The sequence below is a fragment of the Ostrea edulis genome, chromosome 10 (assembly GCF_947568905.1).
Source record: "Ostrea edulis chromosome 10, xbOstEdul1.1, whole genome shotgun sequence".
Lineage (NCBI taxonomy): Eukaryota > Metazoa > Mollusca > Bivalvia > Ostreida > Ostreidae > Ostrea > Ostrea edulis.
Window position 1 is genome coordinate 30628129 of NC_079173.1, and position 27685 is coordinate 30655813.

The following is a 27685-nucleotide window of genomic DNA, read 5'->3' on the forward strand; positions in this document are numbered from 1 at the left end:
AAATGTTGAAGTTTGTCAAACAGATTGTACACTTATAGAAACTCCCCCTTTCTGACTTTGAAACGAATAGATGTTTATAGTGTACTTGCATATTGTTCTTTGAATTTCTAGCTCCATTAAGTTTTCTTCTTTGGGGGAGTATTGTTGTTATTTCCATCAACACATGCTTTACGTTTAGTAGCAGCTGCCATATTGTTTATTTCAAAGCATTAAAATGATCGAGACTCTGTATAGATATAGACTATGTAAACAAACGTAGTAATGACTATAGTTTGTTTATTATAAAAGTAAAAACCAATGACGGACAGCTCTAAACATTTCGAAATGTCAAATAAGCGAAAATCGGAAGATGTACAGTGAAATCGTAAGGCGTATTTTCGGCCCTAAAACCGTAAGCCTTACGCCAAAATCGTGAGGGTTGGCAGCTCTGTTGTGGCTCCAAATTACCCCCTGGGGCCATGATTTTAACAAACTTGAATCTCCACTTTGTCAGGAAGCTTTCATGTAAATGTCAGCTCCTCTGGTCAAGTGGTTCTTAAGAAGATTTTTAAATGACCCTACCTTAATTTTACATTTTTGTGATTATCTCCCCTTTGAAGGGGGCATGGCCCTTCATTTGAAAAAACTGGAAAGCCCTTCACCAAAGGATGCTTTGTGCTAAGTTTGGTTGAAATAAACTGAGTGGTTTGACCGAGTGGTTCTGGGGAGAAGATGAAAATGGGAAGTTTACAACAACAACGCCGACACCGACAGACAACGGACAAATTTTGATCAGAAATGCTCATTTCACCTGAGCCGAATGCTAAAGTGACTAGAGCCTTCGGTTCAGGTGAGCTAACAAGCGACTTTGTAATTGATTAACTGTCTTGTTATATTCCTTGAGAATAAGATTTCTCTTATATATATAGAGCTTCAAAGACTACCAACAGGGCCAGAGGCCTAAAATACATTAATGGGGGGGGGGGGGGGATTTTTCTTTTTATTCCTATGTAATAAGAGGCCCACTGGCCTTATTGATCACCTGTGTATTAGTTAAAAACATAACTAGCACCAAGGACTGCAAAATCTTATACATATCTAAGCTAAATTCTAAAATTCGGCAGCAGTGTAAATGCCCTATAAAGTGCTCACGTTGATGGAAGACTACATAATATAAGTTATATTAACACTATCTGACTATTTTGGACCTGCCCTAGAGTCATAACCCTGGGGTTTTGAAGTTGACAATTGTAGCCAATCCCCTTCTGTTTTTCCTTAATACGCATTTCATCTTTATAAAATATCAAGAAAATAACATGAAGCATCAATTGTAAATTTCAATCATTCTGACAAATTTTAAAGTTATATAAGAACGATGAATACTCTTACCTTCACGGGTGACAACCTGAAATGTTCTCTGCTCATCCGAGTTTGACAGGCCATCAACACTAGATTTGCACATTATGTTAGTCTGTGTGTTACCTGTTAAACAACAGTATATTCAAGTAAAATCTCCATTACTAACTCATATTGAACATCTTTTACAGTGTTTGTCTTAAAAGGCATTCAAACTTAACAGAACTAGTGCAAAGCTGAGGTTGGGGGTGGTGAGGGTGAGGTTAGGGTTGGGGTGGTGATGGTGAGGAGGTTAGGGTTGGGTGTGGTGATGGTAAGGTTAGGGTTGGGTGTGGTGATGGTAAGGTTAGGGTTGGGGTGGTGATGGTGAGGTTAGGGTTGGGGGTGGTGATGGTGAGGAGGTTAGGGTTGGGGGTGGTGATGGTGAGGAGGTTAGGGTTGGGGGTGGTGATGAGGAGGAGATTAGGGTTGGGGTGGTGATGGTGAGCAGGTTAGGGTTGGGGTGGTGATGGTAAGGTTAGCATTGGGGTGGTGAGGAGGTTAGGGTTGGGGGTGGTGATGGTGAGGAGGTTAGGGTTGGGGTGGTGATGGTGAGGTTAGGGTTGGGGGTGGTGATGGTGAGGAGGTTAGGGTTGGGGGTGGTGATGGTGAGGAGGTTAGGGTTGGGGGTGGTGATGGTGAGGAGGTTAGGGTTGGGGGTGGTGATGGTGAGGTTAGGGTTGGGGGTGGTGATGGTGAGGAGGTTAGGGTTGGGTGTGGTGATGGTAAGGTTAGGGTTGGGTGTGGTGATGGTAAGGTTAGGGTTGGGTGTGGTGATGGTAAGGTTAGGGTTGGGTGTGGTGATGGTGAGGAGGTTAGGGTTGGGGGTGGTGATGGTGAGGAGGTTAGGGTTGGGGGTGGTGATGGTGAGGATGTTAGGGTTGGGTGTGGTGATGGTAAGGTTAGGGTTGGGTGTGGTGATGGTAAGGTTAGGGTTGGGTGTGGTGATGGTAAGGTTAGGGTTGGGTGTGGTGATGGTGAGGGCAGGGTTGGGGGTGGTGATGGTGAGGAGGTTAGGGTTGGTGGTGGTGATGGTGAGGAGGTTAGGGTTGGGGGTGGTGATGGTGAGGTTAGGGTTGGGGTGGTGATGGTGAGGTTAGGGTTGGTGGTGGTGATGGTGAAGTTAGGGTTGGGGTGGTGAGGTTAGGGTTGGGGGTGGTGATGGTGAGGTTAAGGTTGGGGTGGTGATGGTGAGGTTAGGGTTGGGGGTGGTGATGGTGAGGAGGTTAGGGTTGGGGTGGTGATGGTGAGGAGGTTAGGGTTGGTGGTGGTGATGGTGAGGAGGTTAGGGTTGGGGGTGGTGATGGTGAGGTTAGGGTTGGGGGTGGTGATGGTGAGCAGGTTAGGGTTGGGGTGGTGATGGTGAGCAGGTTAGGGTTGGTGTGGTGATGGTGAGCAGGTTAGGGTTGGGGTGGTGATGGTGAGGTTACGGTTGGGGGTGATATTATATATTGAATCTAAATTATTCATTTCATCCTAAGTTTTAAAAAAAAAACAGCATTGAATCATATAAATAATGTTACTAGGAATTTAATTTTCACTTAAATATTAGAGAGGAGTTCAATATAAATTACTTTAATATAACAGCTATTTCAATGAGTGACTTCAATACAGGTAGTTCAATACAAGTGATTTCAATATGAATGCAGCAGACTGTAGCTTCTAATGAATATCCTCAGGGCAGATCTAAAATTCTCCTAAACACCATTATGAAGTGAAATAGAAACCATTTTCAATATTAAAGTAAGGAAACCTTTGAATTCAGTCTCGTCAGCAACAAACTGTATTCCATCTTTTGTTGATGCTGTCACCACTCGTCCCTTCATCTCTTTATTGTCCATCATGATCATAATTTTCGCAGGAGGTGTACTTCCCCTAACCATGCAGATGGGTCTGTACATCCCCGGCAAGACTTCCAGAGGATGGGGTGCAACATTGTTGTCTAGTGTTAAGGTTTCCATAATGGTCATATCAAACTTAAAGGACATCTCCTTGATGGGTTCTGTAAAGATAAAGAGAAAAAGTGATGGGTGTTTGTGATAAGATATTACCTTTCACTTAAACATGTTTAAAATTGTGGTGACTGAACACATTTCACGAAGTAGTGACTACCATGAACATGTTTGTTTTGAACATATTTTATTGATCAAATCAAAAGGACTAGGAACAAATTCTAACAACTTACAAGTCCCTCTCCTAACATGCTTGATAAAATACGGTGTATATATACATTCAACATAGGCCAACCTGAATAAATTTTCTATATTTCATGTCAGTTGTGTGGTAGCATTCTTGTAAGTTGTCAAATTTTAACAAGACTTAGAGGCCCATGGCCACATAGTTCACCTGACTCACCTTGGCTCATATTTAAATATTTTTCTCTACATATTTAAATGTAAAACTTTAATTCCCTATTGTGGCCCCACCCTACCCCTGGGGGTAACTTGAATATGCACTATTTCAAGAAGATTTCATGTAAATCTCGGCTCTTCTGGCACAGTGGTTCTTGAGAAGGAGATTTTTAAAGATTTTCCCTATTCATTCCCATGTAAAACTTTGATCCCAGATTGTAGCCCCAACCTACCTCAAGGGGTCATGATTTGAACAAACTTGAATCTGCATTATGTCAGGAAGCTTTCATGTAAATCTCAGCTCTTCTGGCCCAGTGGTTCTTGAGAAGATTTGTAAAGATTTCCCCTACATATTCCCATGTAAAACTTTGATACCCTATAAATTGTGTGGCTAGTTTTCTATAATTCTTCAGGAGTATAATATTATATAAAATATCACAGGGTTTTGACACAATCTGAGCAAACTCCTTTTATACTATACTTCTTATACCAGTTTGCTCAGATTGTGTCAAACCCCTGTGTAAAATATAGTATATATATATATATATACATAGATTACACTCCTGAAGAATTAGAGAAACTATAGTCAAGTAGTGATCCACTCTATCTGCTGTGTGATATTAATATATAAAATAAAAATATCACAAAGCCAAATGAAAATACTCGACTAGTTTCAATTCTTCAGGAATACATATGAATATTTGCTTTAATATGCATGTTAATACGGGTAGTGACTATAAATGGCAAATATATATAAATGTATATATATATATATATATATATATATTATATGATATTTGAATATGTTGTAATTCAATGATAATTTTTTTTAAGAGCATTCATTTGTGGAACTTTCATTTTTATTACTATAGGATGTTGTTAGAACAAGAGATGTTTGTAAAACACATATGCCCTCCATGGTGCAAAATTGAAAAGGGTTATACACACACACACATCATTTAATTGAGAGTAGTATCATCAATTCAAAATATTGAGCAGACAATATCTTCCTATGTCAAGAGTGGATTGACCATGTGACCTAAAAATCAATAGCGGTCATCAACTCCTGAAGATGTACCAGTGTACCAAGTTTGATGTCTGTCAAGCAAAGGGTTCTCAAGATATTGAGCGGAGAGTATATTTCTATGTCCAGAGTAGATTGACCCTTGACCTTTAACCTGAAAAACAATAGGGGTCCTCTTTTTATAACCAACCCACATATGAAATAGCATTACAATCAAAGTGAATGGTTCTCAAGATATTGAGCGGACAACTCATGGTCTACCACATGGGGTTAAGACCAGCAGTTTGACCTTGACCTTTGACCATGTGACCTGAAAATCCATAGGGATCATCTACTCTCTAAGGAAAGCCTCTGTATCAATTTTGGCTATTATCAAGCAAAGGGGTCAGAAGATATTAAGCGGACAACACATGGGCTTAAGACCAGAGGTTTGAGCTTGACCTTTGACCATGTGACCTGAAGGTCAATAGGGATCATCTACTCTCCAAGGGCAACCCTTGTACCAAGTTTGGTAGTTATCATGCATAGGGATCAAAAGTTATTGAGTGGACAACACATGGTCTACCACATGGGGTAAAGACCAGCAGTTTGACCTTGACCTTTGACCATGTGACCTGAAAATCAATAAGGATCATCTACTCTCCAGAGCCAACCCCTGTACCAAGTTTGGTTGTTATCAAGCAAAGGGGTAGAAAGATATTGAGCAGACAACACATGGTCTACAGACCGACCAACAGACAGACCGACCAATAGTTGCAAAACAATATGCCCCCTCTTTTTCAAAGGGGGGCATAAAAGTCTCCCCTTAAAATAAAAATTATTGAAGTCCACTTTCTGCAAAATAAACCAACTATATTTTTTTTTCTACTTACACTCGTCTAGAAATCCTGGAAAATTAATTCCCCTGATATCCTTTAAAATGACAGGAAATTCTTTCAGCATACGTGTAATATGTGTAAGACGAAAAAGCTTTAAAAGTGCTATTAGTTAATGAAGACATTGTATTTTATATATCAACTATGTCAAACCAACAAGAAATGATATGTTTCAAACACTTGTTACGATTGATTGATTGAATATTGTTTAATGTCCCTCTCGAGAATCTTTCACTAATATGGAGACATCACCACTGCCGGTGAAGGGCTGCAAATTTAGGCCTATGCTCGGGGCTTACAGCTTTTGAGCAGGGAGGGATCTTTAATGTGCCACACCTGCTGTGACACAGAACCTCAGTTTTTGCGGTCTCATCCAAAGGACCGCCCTATTTAGTCGCCTCTTACAACAAGCAAGGGGTACTGAGGACCTATTCTAACCCGGATCCCAATGGGACTCACCTATTACAAAAATTGCATCCCTTTTAAGTAAACCTTTGAGAATTATATACATGTACCTACTTTAATGGATTCTAAACTAGAACTCCCACATACTAGTATTGCAAAACATGAATGCTTAATATCACCTAAAAACATCTAAGCCTATCGTATAAAATATTGTGAACATGCACCAAACCATTTCAGAGATCTGCGCTGGACAGGTGTTATATAGCTGCGAGAAAGAAGAGAGAGAAAAGGAAGAACAAAGGAGAAATAAGATAGGTATCTAAACTGAAAGATTTAATTCAATTAAAACTCATATTCCAATTATCTACACTGATTGATCTAAATAACACCACACAAAGTCTTCCGGTTATGAGATACATGAATTATTTCCCTTTGGAGAACTTGCATGTATAGTAAGGCGCAAAGCGAAACAATTTGTTTACATGAGAGAGTGGGACAAATATTCATCATTGAATATAAATAAATGTACTCAGTAGGTTTCTCATTATAACGCCGTTTCATCATCCAAATTCAACTGATACATAAACTAAGTAAATGGTAAGTATTCAGGGAGTAATTAAATACATAGAATTATTATTCATCATGTTATTTCGTTGGTCATATTTATCATATCCAGGATATTACTTTCAAATATAACGTTGTTTTTACGATTCCGCTTTAGTAAAACATTTCTTTCGATAGTAATTTGTATTTCCTACATTTACATATTAAAGAGAAGCCACTTTTAATGCATTCTATCATCTTCCTCACTGACTGTATAGATCCACTCTTTCCCACTTAGGCATTCAAAGTTCCACTAAATGCACCTCCTACACAGAAGAGCATTTATCTCGAAACTGGCATATTATTTACACATGTGTATGTATGTATAATTATTATCATATGATATTTGCATGTAAATTTATTTGTTTCACTGTTTGCAATAAACCATACATATGTGTAAAATCTTAATATTAATATAATGATTTATTAGAATTTAAGTAAATGATTGATTAAATGTAAGGAAATCAATGAAGTTGCATGTTTAAAATTTTTATACAGATCTAATAAATGATGATGCTTCAATTATTCAGGTGATCTTGCTTGGAACTAAAGCACCTGGATTTCTTCCAGACTTTCCAATAAATTGCCACATTGAGCATACATCTTCCTAAAATGTTGATGTTCTTTACTTTGTTACCACCTCCATTCAAGTCAGCTAGGTCAACATTCATAAATACACAGTAACTGTAAACACACACAGATTTCATTGCCTCCATTCAAGTCAGGGCAACATTCATAAATACACAGTAACTGTAAACACACACAGATTTCATTGCCTCCATTCAAGTCAGGGCAAGGTTTATAAATACACAATAACTAATCACACACAGATTTCATTACCTCCATTCAAGTCAGAGCAACATTCATAAATACACAGTAACTGTAAACACACACAGATTTCATTGCCTCCATTCAAGTCAGGGCAAGGTATATAAATACACAGTAACTGTAAACACACACAGATTTCATTACCTCCATTCAAGTCAGGGCAACATTTATAAATACACAGTAACTGTAAACACACAGATTTCATTACCTCCATTCAAGTCAGGGCAACATTCATAAATACACAGTAACTGTAAACACACACAGATTTCATTGCCTCCATTCAAGTCAGGGCAAGGTTTATAAATACACAATAACTAATCACACACAGATTTCATTACCTCCATTCAAGTCAGAGCAACATTCATAAATACACAGTAACTGTAAACACACACAGATTTCATTGCCTCCATTCAAGTCAGGGCAAGGTATATAAATACACAGTAACTGTAAACACACACAGATTTCATTACCTCCATTCAAGTCAGGGCAACATTTATAAATACACAGTAACTGTAAACACACAGATTTCATTGCCTCCATTCAAGTCAGAGCAACATTCATAAATACACAGTAACTAATCACACAAAGATTTCATTGCCTCCATTCAAGTCAGGGCAACATTCATAAATACACAATAACTAATCACACACAGATTTCATTGCCTCCATTCAAGTCAGGGCAACATTCATAAATACACAGTAACTGTAAACACACACAGATTTCATTACCTCCATTCAAGTCAGGGCAACATTCATAAATACACAGTAACTAATCACACACAGATTTCATTACCTGCATTCAAGTCAGGGCAAGGTTTATAAATACACAATAACTAATCACACAAAGATTTCATTGCCTCCATTCAAGTCAGGGCAACATTCATAAATACACAGTAACTAATCACACACAGATTTCATTGCCTCCATTCAAGTCAGGGCAAGGTTTATAAATACACAATAACTAATCACACACAGATTTCATTGCCTCCATTCAAGTCAGGGCAACATTCATAAATACACAATAACTAATCACACACAGATTTCATTACCTCCATTCAAGTCAGGGCAACATTCATAAATACACAGTAACTAATCACACACAGATTTCATTACCTCCATTCAAGTCAGGGCAACATTCATAAATACACAATAACTAATCACACACAGATTTCATTGCCTCCATTCAAGTCAGGGCAACATTCATAAATACACAATAACTAATCACACACAGATTTCATTGCCTCCATTCAAGTCATGAGGGCAACATTCATAAATACACAATAACTAATCACATACAGATTTCATTGCCTCCATTCAAATCAGAGCAACATTCATAAATACACAATAACTAATCACACACATATTTCATTACCTCTCACTTTGATTGCCACGGAGTTTTTCGCTACCAATTCGTCTCTCACCCATTTACTGTTCTGATCCTTGATTTGCTCCAGCACTTCACAGGATAAGTTTCCAACATCTTTTTTCTGCACATCTAAATGACATATGAAAATTGCTTAGATTCCCCCAGTGACCTCGCCAAAATGACCTAGATATGGGAGCATGGCGTAACATCAAGTCATAAGCATGACCAAACCAACCATTTTTTATTTCCAAATTTTAAAGACAAGGGCATAGAATTGCTCTTTTCGCTAACATGCAATAATTCACAGAAATTATTACAGTAACTGTTGCGATTCCTTATTACAATCTGTGGATATCATACTCCATGGATGACCCCATCCCCTGGAAGCTCATGACTACATTCTCAAAAATTCCCCATAAATATAAAATGGGTAGTAACTAAATGCCGGATAAAACCCTGCCTTATATTGAGAATGGGTGAGATACATTTTAATTGTTCACTTGCAATTGTAGCAAGTTTGACTGGCAAACAATTTTCTTCTCAGTTAACTTTGAAATTAGAAATACCAATGTATAAGCACAATTTCTATTCTTTCTTGACCTTTATATGATTTTAGATTTATTGCATTGGATACTAAGTCTATAAGCTGTATTTGCTTTTGACTAATAAACAACAATAACTGTTACACAGGTGACACATAATTAGATACTTACCCATTACTGTCAACTCCAAGCTAATGTTGTTCGGCTGAGGGGAGAGCACCTTACATGAATATTTCTCCGCTTCTGAGGATTCCACCAAGGTGCACAGATTGGTGACATGCTTTGAATTGTGGTACCACTTCACCTTTAAATTGGAGATGATGTCCAGTGCCCCGTGACCCGGAATGTTACAGAGAGCTACATAGTTATCTCCTTGATTTACCATGGAGTTTGCAGAGGTCACTTCTACTGAGTACCTTTGAGCCTGCACGTTCCCTAAAATATAAAGTTAGCGACTCAGTACAGCATCTAGATTTCTACAGATATAACAGGGAGCTTTCTCTTATGACATACCCATGCAGTAAACAGCTTCAGCAGCTTCTACTCTCTATTTTTCAGTGTTTATAGATCTATATACATCTAATCATTTGACATATTGTTTGATGTGTAGATCAGTGCTTCCCAAGGTCTTATGGTACTTACTGGACATTTGGTCCAGTAATGGTTGAGATATTACTGAACCAAATCACATTATACCAGACCAAAATTTTATATGCAAATTAATCCCCTATTGTGGCCCCATCCTACCCTTGGGGGCCATAGTTTTGACAAACTTGAATTTACACTATATCAGGAAGCTTAAAATTTCATGTAAATTTGAACTTTCTGGCAAGTGGTTCTTGAGAAGAAGATTAAAAGGTGATCCCTATATATTCCCATGTAAAACTTTGATCCCCTATTGCAATATATTGCTCAGTTTGTACTATCATTGTTTGATAAATATTGGAGTTAAACGTAAACACATTTTCTGTTTGCAACATTTGACTAAAGAACAGAATAAATTTTGGGACATGCTGCTAAAAAATTATCGGACACTTGGTCCGGCCAACAACTGATATTGATCGGACCAAAACAAAAATTACTGGACCTTCAGAATCACTGGAAGATGTACTTTGAAATCTTTGATGCCAACTTGATACATCATCATCAGATCTTCATTATAATGGCAGATTTATTGGGTGTTTCTTTCAAAAACTTCTTTTTATTCCTATCTCTATAGCCCATTTGACAAAGCATGTACTGAAGTAAAGATCACCATTCTATTTATTTGAACTTCCAGTTTTCTTTAGAATGGGTAGATTGTTGCAGAACTTTCAAATCAAATGTATTTTTTCAGGAGTCATTTTGACGCAGAGATCTTTTAATTTCTATGCTTATTTTACACACAGCTAGTAAAGCATTTATTACTGCATGTACACAAAAATAGCCCAATTTTTTTGTTGCATCCAAACTTCTAGAATAATTATGCAATTTTTTTAATTTGATATGTGGTACTCTGATAATTAAATTTAATCTAAAGTCATTATGATGTAGCATTGGCAAAAGTTCTATATTTCCCATTAGTAATGTCCCAAAAACTTTGTTTCAGAGTTCTAAATCACTTTGATGTCAGACACTGTATTAAAACTTTTTCTGACATCATCCTAATTTAAAGTTTGGGATCTACATATACATCACAAAAAATTTGACAGCACATTTCATAAATAGTTGATGATACTGCATGAAAATATAAAATCACTTACATCAACAAGAGACCCATGGGCCACATCGCTCACCTTGGCCCATATCTAAAGATTTTCCCAATATATTCACATGTAAAACTTTGGCTCCACCCTTCTTTTGAAAAGATTTTCAAGATTTTTCCAATATCTTTGCATGTTCAAACTCCGATCCCCTATTGTGGCACCAACTACCCCCCCCCCCCCCCCCCCCTATGGGCCATGATTTTAACAAACATGACTGGAAGCTGCCATGTTAATTGGAACTTTTCTGGCCTAGTGGTTATTCAGAAAAAGAGTTTAAAATGTTTAAAAACCCAATTTTTGTGATTATTTCTCTTTTGAAGGTGGCATGGCCCTTAATTTGAACAAACTTGAATCCCCTTCAACCAAGATGATTTGTACCACGTTTGATTGAAAGTAGTGTTTGTGGAAACGAGGGGATTATTTATATTCGGTCTTACTATAAATAATAACCCCCTCGTTTCCACAGAAACTAGATTGAAAGTGGCCTGCTAGTGCTGGATGTTATAAAACTTTTCCCATACTCATCATAGTATGAGTATCATACTCACCCATGTTTGTTGTGAGTACAACTCTGAGCAAGCTCCTCGCATACTCGATAAATCTTGAGCATGCAATCCAGTTTAGTATGAGAATGATTTTATAAAACTTTATAACCTTCACTTTTGAGTTGAGTACAATTTAAAGCACAGAGTTTTGAGTATGAAAACGTGCTCAAAAAAGTTTTACATAACCTCTAGGCCTGGTAGAGATTGCTCCTTTGCAAAATGCTCAGCATTATATGCCTTTCAGATATTACCTTAAAATAGAGGTCTCAGGTGATGCATTTCAAGGTAATTGAATGTACAATGATGCAGTTTAACTGAATTGTATGCAGAAAGTGCAGGTTCTAGGAAATGGCGCCTTAAGTCGTGTCAAACGGAGTCTTTAAATCTAAAATGTTGAGAAATGTCCCTTTTGATATTTCACATCCTGTATACGATATTATGTATTCTGTTTAAATGCCATCATTCAGTGACCTGTGCAAACTATGACTTCAGAAATTCCCCGAAAACCTGTCTCAAAGATCAATATTACAAAATACCAGAATGTACCCTGGGAAAATGTTGCATGCATAAATGATCATGACACAATTAAGGTAGTTATGCTACACTGATAATTCTACTCTCAACAATATCAAATACGCATTCCAGACACAGATTCTTGTGCAGTTTTAATATGAAACCATTCAGAGACCTTTAAACAAAATTGTTTATACAACAAACAAAAGTTTGATAATAACAGCAGACTATAGTTACAACCACATTTAGCTGAACACACACAATGCAAGGAACATAATGAGATGTCCTTACACACAACCAATGAGATGTGCTTACACACAATCAATGAGATGTGCAGTGTGTATGTGTTGATTATATAACATACACAAATACCAAGCCATTTTATCTTACGAGTGATACAATGCTCTGATAAACAACAGATAATCATATTACCATCATTGAAGCCACTAAAATCATTTTCAGTTTGTGACCTTCTATCCCAAAAATAAATACTGGGATCAAAAACTTCGCTAGCTACTCTATTTTGATAAAAATAAGTAGCAACATTGAAGTCTTGTCAATCAATTGAAATGGACAACACTTAGTTCTAACTTTTGTTCTCAAAATCAATAAGGATTATCTACAGGTCATGCCAAAACCAATTTATTAGATGTCTGTCAATCAATGAGTCGTAAAGACATGGAGCATTCAATAACTTGAGATGAGGTGAACTTGAGTCATTACTTGCCTCTTTTTCTGTAAAGGGAGGATAACTCTATCAGTCCTGGTTCTAAAGTTATACCATCCCATCTCTCGATCATACCTAGTTCTTCAGTAAAACCAAGTTTATGATCTAAGGTCAGAGGGCAAGGTCACTGGACCTTGATACAAATTTGTAGACCTCATCATCCCCTTTTTATTTCTGAAGGTTCCATGTCTCTACAATTGCCAGTTCTAAAGTTATCTGAGTTTTATGTTCAAGGTAAGAAGTCAAGGTCAATGGAGTCACTTGACCATGATTCTAATTTGTAGATCCCAATATCTTTTCATCATTTCTGAAGACCCCATGTCTCCATCAGACCTGTTTCTGAACTAATACCAATGCTATGTTCCTAGGTCAGAGGTCAAGGGCACTAGAGTCAGTTGACCTTGATACTATAGTTTGTAAGTTCTGTCATCCTATAACCATTTCTGAAGACCCAATGCCACTATTAGTCCCGGTTTTAAAGGTTTCTTATGTTCATGGTCAGAGGTCAGGGTCACTTGACCTTCATACTAATTTGTAGGTTATGTCATTCTCATTTCTAAAAACCACAGGAATTCTGTCATATTTGTCAAGTTATATGTGTTGAATATTGGAATTAATTTTTCCCCATTTGACCCACCATGGTGATCAACATATTTTTTTTATCATAAAGGTACATGCATCAAGTGACTGCATAAGTAGGGCTAGCTAAAACTGATGTAATGGACATGCCATCGAATACAAAATTATGCAACGCTGTGCCGTGTCCTGTGTTCCAAACTTTATTGAATTTGTGTGCCATACATTAGAAGATGATGGTGAAGTAAATTGCACTAGGCCAAAATAAAAATATTGTTTGTTTCCCCTCGCCCGACCGAGTCTGAATATTCACACCGACCCATAAGTTTTTATTACGCCATTCTGGTGAAGTTTTTTTTTTTTTAATTTTAAGAAAATTTCAAGGTCGTTTCTGGTGCAGATCAGTATTTTATAATGACAAAAATTTTCTATATCTTCTTTGGTTTCGATCCAAAATTAAAAAATAATAATACGAATACAGGAGGTGTTCTGGTCCGAAATCTAGAAATTTCGCCGCCTCCAGCTGGAGGCGGCATTCTCTGGCCGATTTCAAATACTTACAAGCCGAATTCAATTTTAAGCTCATAACTAATCAATAAAACGATTCTTCTTGTACTTACTAATATCGATTTTATGGGTTCTTTCATCACATAAACAGTCTCTTGAAAACATTTTATCAAACTGTCGAGCTTTGTTTTGAGTCACGAGACTCGTTTGCTCAAATGGCAGTGAAAATTCGGTTGACTACAATTGTTGGCTTCTGTTTAATATCGAATTTTGGATTGATATTTTCTTTTAATCGATATTAATAAGTACAAGAATCATGATTGTTTTATTGATTAGTTACAAGTGAGTTAAACATTGAATTCGGCTCGCAATTCAGACTAGTGATCTGCAAGATCGAGATGGAGAAATGTTGTCTATACGAGAAGCGAGGAAACAAGAGAATTCGGGGCATCCAGTGTGCAAGTTGTGTTCTTCAGTAGGGGAAAGTGTTGATATTTCAGACGGATGCGATATTTTTGACAGTCAATCTGAAGCATTCTCAATTTAACTTATTTCTGAACTAATGCTATATTTACAAACTGGAAAACACCTAATTATATGCACATGTGTAACTCAGCTCTGATTGGTTGATGTCAGCATCCATTTTGTTTGATCGACAAAATCAAGTCCCGTTGAAACGTTTTCTGGTAAACTAGATCTACCGATATCATTTAAAAATATAATCAAAATCACTATCATATATAAATTAAGATAATGTGCAAAAAACAAAAGCACAAAATGTCAGTGAACCATAAATAAAAGACAGCAACCGAGTTTACCAATTTTATAACACCATGTGTCCAAAACTAACACCATTGTCCATAGTTGCAACATTCTCCCTAACTTTATTTAAGTGTTAGTATGTGGCATAAACAGCAGAGAAAATTCTGATGAAACCCAATGTTCGTCGAATCAACCAATATGTATACATGTAGTCCAATGCCTAAGTTTGGTGGTTAGATAATGAGCATTTCCAAAATACATGAAGTACTGTCCGAAATATCGACACCTTCCCTAATTGCAAAACGTGGCAATCAAAGCAGAATTTACGCGAGAACTGACTATACGAGTTTGATGAGGAAACATGGATGATGTGCTTCACGACGTTTGGTATCGGGCATTGTTAATGGTTATGGGAATTTCATAATAAATAAAATTCTGCTAGTTAAAAAAAAACTTTTTACCTACCTACTGACCTTCCTCTGAAATTTAGGGTCGGGAGAGGGGAAACAAACATATTTTTAAATGTGGTCCTATGTATGGTGATTAAACTTGTAACTGAAGTGACTGATGATGTGGTATATATTTATGGTAATCTGAGACTCATATTAGGCAAATAGACCAACACCTTGTCAACGCATCTGCAGCTTGATTACAAGAGGCCCGTGGACCACATTGCTAATCCTGCTATACATCGCACGGGACATAATTTGTTTGTCTTGCAAAATCAATTCTTTTTGGAATGACAAATATCCCATCAAGGGTATGTATCCCATAATCTGAATTACATTAGTGAACCCCTGAATCCTTGATAGCATATGTGCTTCTAATTTCCTAAAAGCTTCCCTTTACCACACCCATGCACAGCCCTCCTTCATTGGCAATTGTACCAAGATGGAACTTATTTCATTAATGTTTCATAAAATCCAGATTTTATCAGTGTTACATTCCTAACACTTGTTTAAAGATTTATCAATGGCCTCATATTTTCCCTTTGTTCTGAAAGTCCCCCATCTCAGTGAGCAGAGTCTGTCTCCACCACCTTCCCTGACAAGAAGCCATTTTTTTCTGGTCGATCATGGATGGCTGCATTCACAGATGAGTATCATCTCTCCTAGGACAGTTATAGCTTGGATTAGAACTGCAAATTGTACAACCAACTGAAATACTAGAATGCATTTACATCTTTAAACTATAGAGTTTGGTTTTTTTTCATTCCAAAACCAAGGTGCCTCGACTCAAATTCTATACCACTGCTATTTAATTAGTAGCATACACAGCCTTCAGAAACATTCTCATCCTATGCAAATCAATTCTTACCTGTATAAAAAGTAGAAAATCCCAATGAATAATTGATTTCATCCCAAACAACAAAGTACCCTAAACAACTACACTTCAAGGTTCTGGAGAATATTTTTATATTACATCTGCATGTAAAACTTTGATCTCCTATTGTGGCCCCACCCTATACCCAGGGGCTAGGATCCAAACAAATTATTTGATCATTTACTCTATCATATGTCAGAAAGCTTTTATATTTCATAAATTTCTACTTTTCTGGCCCAGTGATCCTTGTTCAGAAGATTTTTAAAGATTTCCACATAATATATAAAGTTTGTAATTTGTCATTTGAGCAATTTTCAATCTCCTTCAACCAAGGATAGCAAATCTGATTAAAATTGACCAAGCAATTATGGAGAAGAAGTAGAAAAAATATCAAGTTTTTTATTGATTGTGAAAAAATTATGTCATTATGGAGTAGTTTTAGTTTACATATATATGTAAAAACCAAAGAAAGAGTTGGGTTTAATGTGCAAAATGTGTTATTTGGTGATCTTCCACTCACAAAAAGAAACAAAGTACTGAATTTTTTTATCCTTACACAAAACAGTATATTTTTTTCAAGTTTAAAACAGAACAAACTAACAAATATAAATGGGTTATTATCTCACTTGAAATTCAAATTCAACATTGAAAAGCATATTGCTATTCAAAACAGTGATGTATATATAGATCTGAAAAATATTTTTGACTTTTAACCCGTTATCTACTTGTATCATATATATGCAAATTTAAGCAACAAAATAACTCTATATAGACTGTGTGTGTGTGTGTGTGTGTGTGTGTGTGTGTGTGTGTGTGTGTGTGTGCTTATAGGTATAGGTATAAGGCAATGAAAATCATTCTTTGTTATAGATCTATATGTATCTGATTTAATGATGAAAAAAAATGTAAATAAATAAAAAAAGATATCCTATGTATCATTCTTTTATCATTAATAATATTACATGACAAATATTTTGAAAACTCTGGGACTGTTATACTTCATGAATTTTTAAAAAGTTTTAAAAAGATTTGGAAGCATGCATATACATACATATACTGCTAATGATTCTGATACACATTACAGAAAAAAACAGCCTATAATCTCCTCTTTTGCCAATCAATATATTACCGGTTTCTCCTACATATGATATCCTTCCAAAAACACAGTGTAATGGTTTCAAACTAATCAATGCATTAATTATTATTTGCCTCTGTACAGTTAGTCTGCCCCAAACTACATCTGTATTGATTAAAATCTCCACTGCTATCAGTGGACTCCAGATTAAAACAACGCTTTGTGACTGTGGCAATATATCAGTCATTGTTCCCTGAGAAAAGGAAAAATCTATGTTAAGTTTCAACCAAACTGTCACCTGAAGAGGGAAAAACTTTTCAACCAGCCTTATTCAGCAATACATATTTGGTACATGCATGTATAGAATAGATCCCCTGACAAGAGAGAAATGAGAGTTTTAATGAACTACATCTTTAACTGTTAACCTGAACAATTTGCATTTCCATTTGAAACTATATTCAACATCCATTGTGGTCAAGCTTGTTTACATGGCCCTAATTAATTGGCCCTGCCCTGACCACACAGATATTCTATCCATGTTACATAAAGATTGGAAATTTGTTCTGATTGAAAACATGCATGGTTGATTTTTTTTATTTTGGGGGTCAAATTATGAAATTTCTGATTAGTTTATCTGTATAGTTTATCTTAATTCACAGTAAATACACCAAGCCAGACATGACTTTAAATATGGAAGAATAATCCATTAATTACAACAAAATCTTAACATCACGATCCCTATCTTGGGATGTTTATATTTATGCATAACTGATTGAACTGCAGTTGTGAACATCACAATTACCCGGCCACTTTAACATGTTTAATAAAGTTATTTGTTCATTTCCATAACAACGAAAAAAAAAGGGAAGATTTGCTTGTCTGCAACATCAGCATCTTGCAGAGATAGAGTTCATAACATTGATAAGTTAAAAATATGTATTGTAAATGATCTGATCCTATGACTAATTGGTACTGCATGGCTACTTTAAAATAGATCGAGTTCTCATTGCTTGAAGTGCTTTATCAATTTCCTCATGAGTGCATTACAAGTGTTAACATCTTGATATATCTAGTATGCCTATCTTAATTTTCATTTTTAAAAGTACAGAGGGTATAAACGACAACACTTCATGCTAGCAGACTTTTTAAGAAGCCAGCTGAGAAGCACTCGACAACCATGTATGCATGTACACTATATCTCCCTCCCTCCTCTCTCTCTCTCTCTCTATATATATATAATTATCATAGCTCTCCCTCCCTCCTCTCTCTCTCTCTCTATATATATATATAATTATCATAGCTCTCCCTCCCTCCCCCCCCCTCTCTCTCTATATATATAATTATCACAGCTCTCTCTCTCTCTCTAGATCTTAATAATAAATTTGAATTAATAAATTTCATAATCATAAAATTATTGAATAAGAAAATTTGAATAACAAAAGTATCAAAGAGCTGATTAAGTATACTTCAACCTTAACCAGTTTCTTATATGAAGAAAGAGAATACTTCATCAGATACTATATCTTTATCATACTCTACACTACTTGTGTATATTTCTCTATACTATATATCTTTATCATACTCTACACTACTTGTGTATATTTCTCTATACTATATATCTTTATCATACTCTACACTACTTGTGTATATTTCTCTATACTATATATCTTTATCATACTCTACACTACTTGTGTATATTTCTCTATACTATATATCTTTATCATACTCTACACTACTTGTGTATATTTCTCTATACTATATATCTTTATCATACTCTACACTACTTGTGTATATTTCTCTATACTATATATCTTTTTCATACTCTACACTACTTGTGTATATTTCTCTATACTATATATCTTTATCATACTCTACACTACTTGTGTATATTTCTCTATACTATATATCTTTATCATACTCTACACTACTTGTGTATATTTCTCTATACTATATATCTTTATCATACTCTACACTACTTGTGTATATTTCTCTATACTATATATCTTTATCATACTCTACACTACTTGTGTATATTTCTCTATACTATATATCTTTATCATACTCTACACTACTTGTGTATATTTCTCTATACTATATATCTTTATCATACTCTACACTACTTGTGTATATTTCTCTATACTATATATCTTTATCATACTCTACACTACTTGTGTATATTTCTCTATACTATATATCTTTTTCATACTCTACACTACTTGTGTATATTTCTCTATACTATATATCTTTATCATACTCTACACTACTTGTGTATATTTCTCTATACTATATATCTTTATCATACTCTACACTACTTGTGTATATTTCTCTATACTATATATCTTTATCATACTCTACACTACTTGTGTATATTTCTCTATACTATATATCTTTATCATACTCTACACTACTTGTGTATATTTCTCTATACTATATATCTTTATCATACTCTACACTACTTGTGTATATTTCTCTATACTATATATCTTTATCATACTCTACACTACTTGTGTATATTTCTCTATACTATATATCTTTATCATACTCTACACTACTTGTGTATATTTCTCTATACTATATATCTTTATCATACTCTACACTACTTGTGTATATTTCTCTATACTATATATCTTTATCATACTCTACACTACTTGTGTATATTTCTCTATACTATATATCTTTATCATACTCTACACTACTTGTGTATATTTCTCTATACTATATATCTTTATCATACTCTACACTACTTGTGTATATTTCTCTATACTATATATCTTTATCATACTCTACACTACTTGTGTATATTTCTCTATACTATATATCTTTATCATACTCTACACTACTTGTGTATATTTCTCTATACTATATATCTTTATCATACTCTACACTACTTGTGTATATTTCTCTATACTATATATCTTTATCATACTCTACACTACTTGTGTATATTTCTCTATACTATATATCTTTATCATACTCTACACTACTTGTGTATATTTCTCTATACTATATATCTTTATCATACTCTACACTACTTGTGTATATTTCTCTATACTATATATCTTTATCATACTCTACACTACTTGTGTATATTTCTCTATACTATATCTTTACCATACTCTACACTACTTGTGTATATTTCTCTATACTATATATCTTTATCATACTCTACACTACTTGTGTATATTTCTCTATACTATATCTTTATCATACTCTACACTACTTGTGTATATTTCTCTATACTATATATCTTTATCATACTCTACACTACTTGTGTATATTTCTCTATACTATATATCTTTATCATACTCTACACTACTTGTGTATATTTCTCTATACTATATCTTTACCATACTCTACACTACTTGTGTATATTTCTCTATACTATATATCTTTATCATACTCTACACTACTTGTGTATATTTCTCTATACTATATATCTTTATCATACTCTACACTACTTGTGTATATTTCTCTATACTATATCTTTATCATACTCTACACTACTTGTGTATATTTCTCTATACTATATATCTTTATCATACTCTACACTACTTGTGTATATTTCTCTATACTATATCTTTACCATACTCTACACTACTTGTGTATATTTCTCTATACTATATATCTTTATCATACTCTACACTACTTGTGTATATTTCTCTATACTATATCTTTATCATACTCTACACTACTTGTGTATATTTCTCTATACTATATATCTTTATCATACTCTACACTACTTGTGTATATTTCTCTATACTATATATCTTTATCATACTCTACACTACTTGTGTATATTTCTCTATACTATATATCTTTATCATACTCTACACTACTTGTGTATATTTCTCTATACTATATATTTTTATCATACTCTACACTACTTGTGTATATTTCTCTATACTATATATCTTTATCATACTCTACACTACTTGTGTATATTTCTCTATACTATATATCTTTATCATACTCTACACTACTTGTGTATATTTCTCTATACTATATATCTTTATCATACTCTACACTACTTGTGTATATTTCTCTATACTATATATCTTTATCATACTCTACACTACTTGTGTATATTTCTCTATACTATATATCTTTATCATACTCTACACTACTTGTGTATATTTCTCTATACTATATATCTTTATCATACTCTACACTACTTGTGTATATTTCTCTATACTATATATCTTTATCATACTCTACACTACTTGTGTATATTTCTCTATACTATATATCTTTATCATACTCTACACTACTTGTGTATATTTCTCTATACTATATATCTTTATCATACTCTACACTACTTGTGTATATTTCTCTATACTATATATCTTTATCATACTCTACACTACTTGTGTATATTTCTCTATACTATATTTTCATAATACTCTACACTACTAAGTACATATTTCTCTATACCTATTTCTAAAATCTGGTTGTCCGTGTCATTGGTCATTTTAGCAATTTGTATAATTTTTGTGTTTGACATGGATCCGACACCCCTATGTATTGGGTATTGTTGGAACTTAGCATAAATATCTTAAATAAACATAACTGCCCTTAGTGAAGAAATATTTAATCCCCACAGAAGAATCCACTATCTTTGGATACCCATTTCCGCCCCTACTCAGGATTAAACTCATGACCTCCAAATCTCCTAGCAATATGTGTGATCAGCAGGCAGTTATCGACTGATACACACAAATATATCATATCTCATTATTTAATCCAATTTATATCATATTTTGTTTATCATTGTACAATGTACAGTGCTTGAAATTAACCATAGACTGATACTAAGTCAAATGACACCGGTCTATACCTAATTCTCTATGCCGATTTTCTAGGTTTAAAGCAATAGTTATCCAAAACGTCGACGTCTGATAAATGTTATGAGAATTTATGAGGACACTGTTATGGAAATATATTGAGTTTAAAACTCAAATATATAATATAATTCAACAAAAAAGCAGGAAAATATGCAGTTCCAAAAAAGCAGGAAATTATTTTGACTGTGTGATATCAACTCTTTCTATTTGGATTATACATCATGGTTTGAACAATATTACTAAAAAGTAAAGTTTCTATAGCAGCAAAGATTTTTTAAACAATCTACTATCTTTCCCAAATTCCCTTTAAAAGGACACATGTGTCTAGAGTTGATTATAATTAAAAAATGAAACGAACCCTTTCACCCAAAAATATTTCGTGCAAGACTGGCTACCTTTTTGATAATATGTACACTTTAAAAATGACAATACAGGCAAATAGTGATATATATGTATCAATCACACGTCCTAAAAATATTAGTAGACAGCTTTTAGTTGGCTTTGTTACACCTTTTAATAATGTAAAATCTGACACATTGTAAGAATGTGGGCCTGGTTAACCTGAAGCGGTGAGAGAGGACATGCATAATTTGTTGGGTGTAAAACAGTGAATAAATTAAACAGCCAAGGCCAGCAAGGCAACCCTTAAAAATATCTAGATAAATACTGGTGACTATCGATAGGAAATTTTCTTCTGAGAATTTATATTTACATCCAACTTTCACACAGAGGCAGTTATAAACAGGTAAAAAAAAATGATTAAGAGAAGTAAAATATCTTGACATGGAAAAGATTAATTTCCGAACATGAACCGGGGTAAGGACAAACACTCAACAGTTAACATTTTTGGCCTTTAATAACTATTGTGTCACAAATAGAAACTCTATATCTCCAGTAGCAATGTGACTAATCATATTTCACATTGCACACACACTCCTATTTCAGCTGTTTCCCTGCCAGGTTAATTCATGTTTTGAAGGCCGGCTGACTGTGGGCCAGTTAAGTTCTTTCTTAACCCCTTCAAAACCAGGGGCCTGGGCCTTTCCAAATGAAAAAAATAGCAATATCTAGGCTGAGATGGAATGAAAAAACAAAAAAAAAACAAATAAAAACCCAGACAATTTCAAACTATTGAAAAGAGTTAAGAGCCTTTATTTCATAAATCTGTTATATGCACACACTTAAATTCTATTAAATAGAAAGATTCTTTTTATGAAAAATATCAATTAGTTGTACTAAAAAATTTGATATGTGCTATTTTTTTGTTGTTGAGGTGGATGAAAATTTAAAAAAAAAGAATTGTATTCAAACACATCATGTGATCATGAATAATCAGAAAAGGGATGACCACTAACCAAATCAAGAGAATAAATTAGAAATTAGCTTGATTATCGACTTTTTAATCTCATTGACTTAAATTGTGTAATGTGTATAATTTATATAGTTTGATATAAAAACATTATTTTTATTCCTATGGTTTCTCATGGGAATCCGGGTTAGAATAGGTCCTCAGTGCCCAGGGTTGGCCGGTTAAAACCACCCCCGGTTTTAACCAGTGGTTTTAACCGTCCTGGTCAATACTCCCCAAGTGGTCAATTGCAGATTTAAACTGTCCATTTTCCTATTTTTGTACATTTCTTGCAAAGATAAAGATAAATTAAGTCTTTTCATTATATGGATCAATTGTTAATTAATATTTTTCATTAGCTAATCAAATGTAATTTCATAAGTTTAATATATTTGGTTTGCTGAAACTGACTGAAATATCTTCAGTACCTAGCTACCAGAGGGTCAAAGTTCCATACCATAGCTTGAGGATTGGAGATGGACCTCTTAATACATGTACTGGACAGATTAAGAATAAAAGATAGCTGGGCATTACCTGAGCACAGGAAGCAGAGTTAACAGGTGTTAATAAGCAGGCTGGGACTAGAGATGACCAGTGTGCCTGTTATTGTTCAGGGACTGACACTAATTTTAATACCAACCTGTCCCTTCGGACAAGTTAACATGAAATTTAGGTTGTCCGAATGGAAAATGTACTTGTCCGAAACTTGTCGCTTTTCACGATCTTTTACCCCACTAAAATACTTTGCCAACGATAATTGTTGGGCCATGTCTGCTGTCAGACGGTCTTCAACTTATAAACTAATAAAGATTATGATGTAGAAATGATGCCCGATCTGAATGACACTCATTTCTGGCATCAAGCTGACATGTCATTTCTTACGTCGTAATATGTTTTATTTAAGACTATAATGGATCAAATAATCAGAGAATATTCCCCTTAAATTCTTTTTAATAAATTATTATTTGATAACCTATTGATAATTTTTCATTTTGGACATGTTTTTCGTAAAAATTACTGAATTTTAACTTCGGAAAAAGTGTTCTATATCTGTTTGTTCACTTCCAAGAATCACGCGACAATAGAGACATCTGATTGGCGCGATTAAAATACACCGTGAAGCTGATTGGTCGATATTAATGAACAATCTAAATTTAGATCAGGGAAAACCAGAAAAACGCCATATTGATTATCAGATTATTTCTATCGACGAGATGTACTTCAAAAACTTTAAGGACTCTTTTCACGTAGAATTTATTAAAATTTCACGGATACCCTTCATTTATTTTTGGTTGTCCCATCGGACAGGTAAACTACAGAACTTAGTTGTCCGACCACCGTTTTAAGTTGTCCCGGACAATCGGACAGCCGTTAGTGTCAGTCCCTGTTGTTATGAAAGCATGACCAACACACCCCCTCAAATGTTTATTCAACTTTCAGTTAAAATGAAAATTGATGAAACAATACTTATAGGTAGTTCTTGTTAAACTAAGGAATTTGAACAGAAACTTTTACATTTTCCCCAATTCAACAGAGTCATTTGTACATTATTTATCTAATATTATGACTTATAAGTATTTTATAAACTGACAGTGCATGTTATGAATTACAGTATTTACCATAATGGTCACTTAAAAATTTAAAATAAATAACAGACTATAATGACCAAATAATCTTCAATCGACCAGTATTAACCATTATTGACTGGTTTTAACCAGTATTGACCACCGGCCTGGTCAATACTCATATTGACCACTTTTTGGCCAACCCTGACAGTGCCCCTTGCTTGTCATAAGAGGCGACAAAATGGGGCAGCTAGTCCTTCGAATGAGACAAAAAAAAAACCCCGAGGTCTCGTGTCATAGCGGGTGCGGCACAATAAAGATCCCTCCCTGCTCAATGACCATAAGCGCCGAGCATAAGCCTAATATTGCAGCTATTCCCGGCAATGGTGACGTCTCCATATGAGTGAAAGATTCTCAAGAGGGATGTTTTACAATATACAATCAATATTCCTAATATGGAAAATCCAAAGAATATGGCATTATAATATAGCTTTGATAATGAAGTCCTAGCTAAGACATGTACATGCAGTTAGTTTCTCCATTGTACAAACTGTTCCTTTTAATATATTCAGTCAGGAGCATAATGCAAACACGATATTAGAGAAATAACACATGCAACATATCTTCTTGTATCAATGTGTTACCTCTCTCTGCTCCTGTCTTTCTAACTCCTTCATCAAATACCATGCGGTACTTTGATAACTCATGCAGTTATATTTAGTTAACTTGTTTACGTTATTTTAAGTCAACTCCTACCACCTCATGTCATGTGCACCACAGATTTTCGCTGGTGTACGTACCAAGACAAAAACCTTGCTAATATCTCAGGAAAAGTAGTCAAAGTTTTTGGAAAAGTGGGACTTCTGTGGCTCGGAAGAAGAAACCCAGGAGAGCCAATCACAAGTCTAATCATCATTTCTAATATTAATTCATTTCTGCTCAGAGCTTTCAAAACAATATTTGTTTACAACATCCACCATTTTCTTTTCACATGAATATACTTTTGGGATGGTACTGTATGTAACAATGAACACAAATTTTTAAAGTCAAAACCATCAAACTAAGACAATGAAAACCTTTGTAACAGTAAGCAAATTTTAAATATTGTACAAGAAATTTCTTCAATCTGCTCAGTTTAATCAAAGAAATGATTTGCATCTTTTAACTTTTTAAGGCAATATTAACATGTGAATGCACCAGTGTCCTTTCCTAAACAGTCTGAATTTGGCTGTACCCTACATAGCTAATATGCCACATAGGTCCTGTATGTATGTGTATGATTTATGATCTAAATTCTGTGGAGACCCAGGAATGTGCTCCACCTGGATGAAATTGCATTCTATGCTTGCCTGTGGGCAGTTCATCAACAACTTCATAAATATGTCATTTTCTTTTAAATAATGCAAGGGATGTATGAGATATCTTATAGGCCTAATTGTGGGGGCAACAACCTAGCCTTCATAAATCACAGATTATTATTACACTGAGGGGTGACACTCAATATGTATACATGTATCGTGATGTGCTCTGCAAAGCTCAAAAATACTGAAACTCTGTGGTTTCCAACTAATCTAATTTTAGACTGAAAATTTCGCAGCTACCCCAAATATAGACACAACACACTGAATATTACGCAACTACCCTAATCAGAGTAGGAATCCTACCCTACTAGGATACACATGAGACAATGACATGCGGTAGAATGCAAAAATATAAAATATGCCATGGAGGAGACATAAATCATATTTATATTTGAGATTCTCCTTTATCCGTTCTGATTAAATACTTTCGATATCAACATGCTACTGGCTTTCCGCCAAAAATGGCGTTTATATGGCGTCACCCTTTTACCGGCATTGATGAAAATTCACAGGTAAGCGAGTCAAGTAATACTTTCAATCCTATTACGATATACGTGCAATACACACTCATTACATAACATACCTTGCAAATAAAAGAAAATAAAGACGACCAGAGAATAATTCATAAATCCCATTTTTCTCGCTTTCGAACACTGTACTGTTGTCCAAGTTCAAAAATACATCAGTGACTCCACGCTGTGAGACCGTGACGTCACAGAAGCAAGTGCCCTCTATGGAAAATACTTCAATGCATGCATAATGTGGCAGTCCTATTTTATTTCATTTTATTCGTCGTTATTGTCATTTCATGTTGGCAGAACTTTATCATTTTAAAGTGCATTTATAAACATTTGAAATAATGCGGAACAATGGTTTATATAATACTAGGGTGAAAACAGTTGATATCGATTCGGATTTGGCGATTTCTGGCGGAATAATCGATATGCTAATAGTGATGCCATCGTATCCATTGCATAACGATTAATTATTAATGTGAAAGGGGGTACCTCATTACAGGAAGCTGAAGCAGAACCACACACTCCTTTTGAGACTCAGCTGAAATTTGACCATTTTGAGATTACATATCTATATGGCTATATACATGTACATACTGTCAGCTTTAATGTCGATACAGTAACACAACATTAGCACACTCATCATCACTTCAAAAATGGCTGAAATTCCCGGGATTGAACCATTGATTTGTTTAAGGTCCTGCCATAAGATTTACTGTTAATACTGTACAAGTTTGCAGTGTACGTGATAGAGAGGAATTAAGTTGTGCAGAGACCAGGATGTTAAAATGAAACCCAGAAAATATATATAGGCCATTAACATGCATGATGAATTTAAATATACATTTAGAATGCATTAATACTGCATAGCATTTGGAGCAGTTTCAGCCGAATTTCAGTGTATGGGGTGTAGAA

General features: G+C 34.8%; 1 protein-coding gene across 3 annotated transcripts in view; it reads right to left on the reverse strand.

Annotated features, from left to right (window-relative positions):
- Nucleotides 1–27000, reverse strand: part of LOC125665761 (uncharacterized) — a 43231-nt gene extending 16231 nt beyond the window's left edge. The window contains exons 1-5 of one of the 3 annotated variants that reach the window (XM_048898584.2): nt 26839–27000; nt 9539–9802; nt 8832–8954; nt 3128–3376; nt 1369–1461 (exon numbers count right to left, since the gene is read on the reverse strand). In XM_048898584.2, the coding sequence (XP_048754541.2) occupies nt 1369–1461; nt 3128–3376; nt 8832–8954; nt 9539–9802; nt 26839–26890 (781 nt within the window). In that variant the 5' untranslated portion in view covers nt 26891–27000. The remainder of the gene's footprint in view (nt 1–1368; nt 1462–3127; nt 3377–8831; nt 8955–9538; nt 9803–26838) is intronic. The other 2 variants (XM_048898583.2, XM_048898585.2) reach the window with 2 other exon arrangements.
- Between the last annotated feature and the right edge of the window lie 685 nt (nt 27001–27685).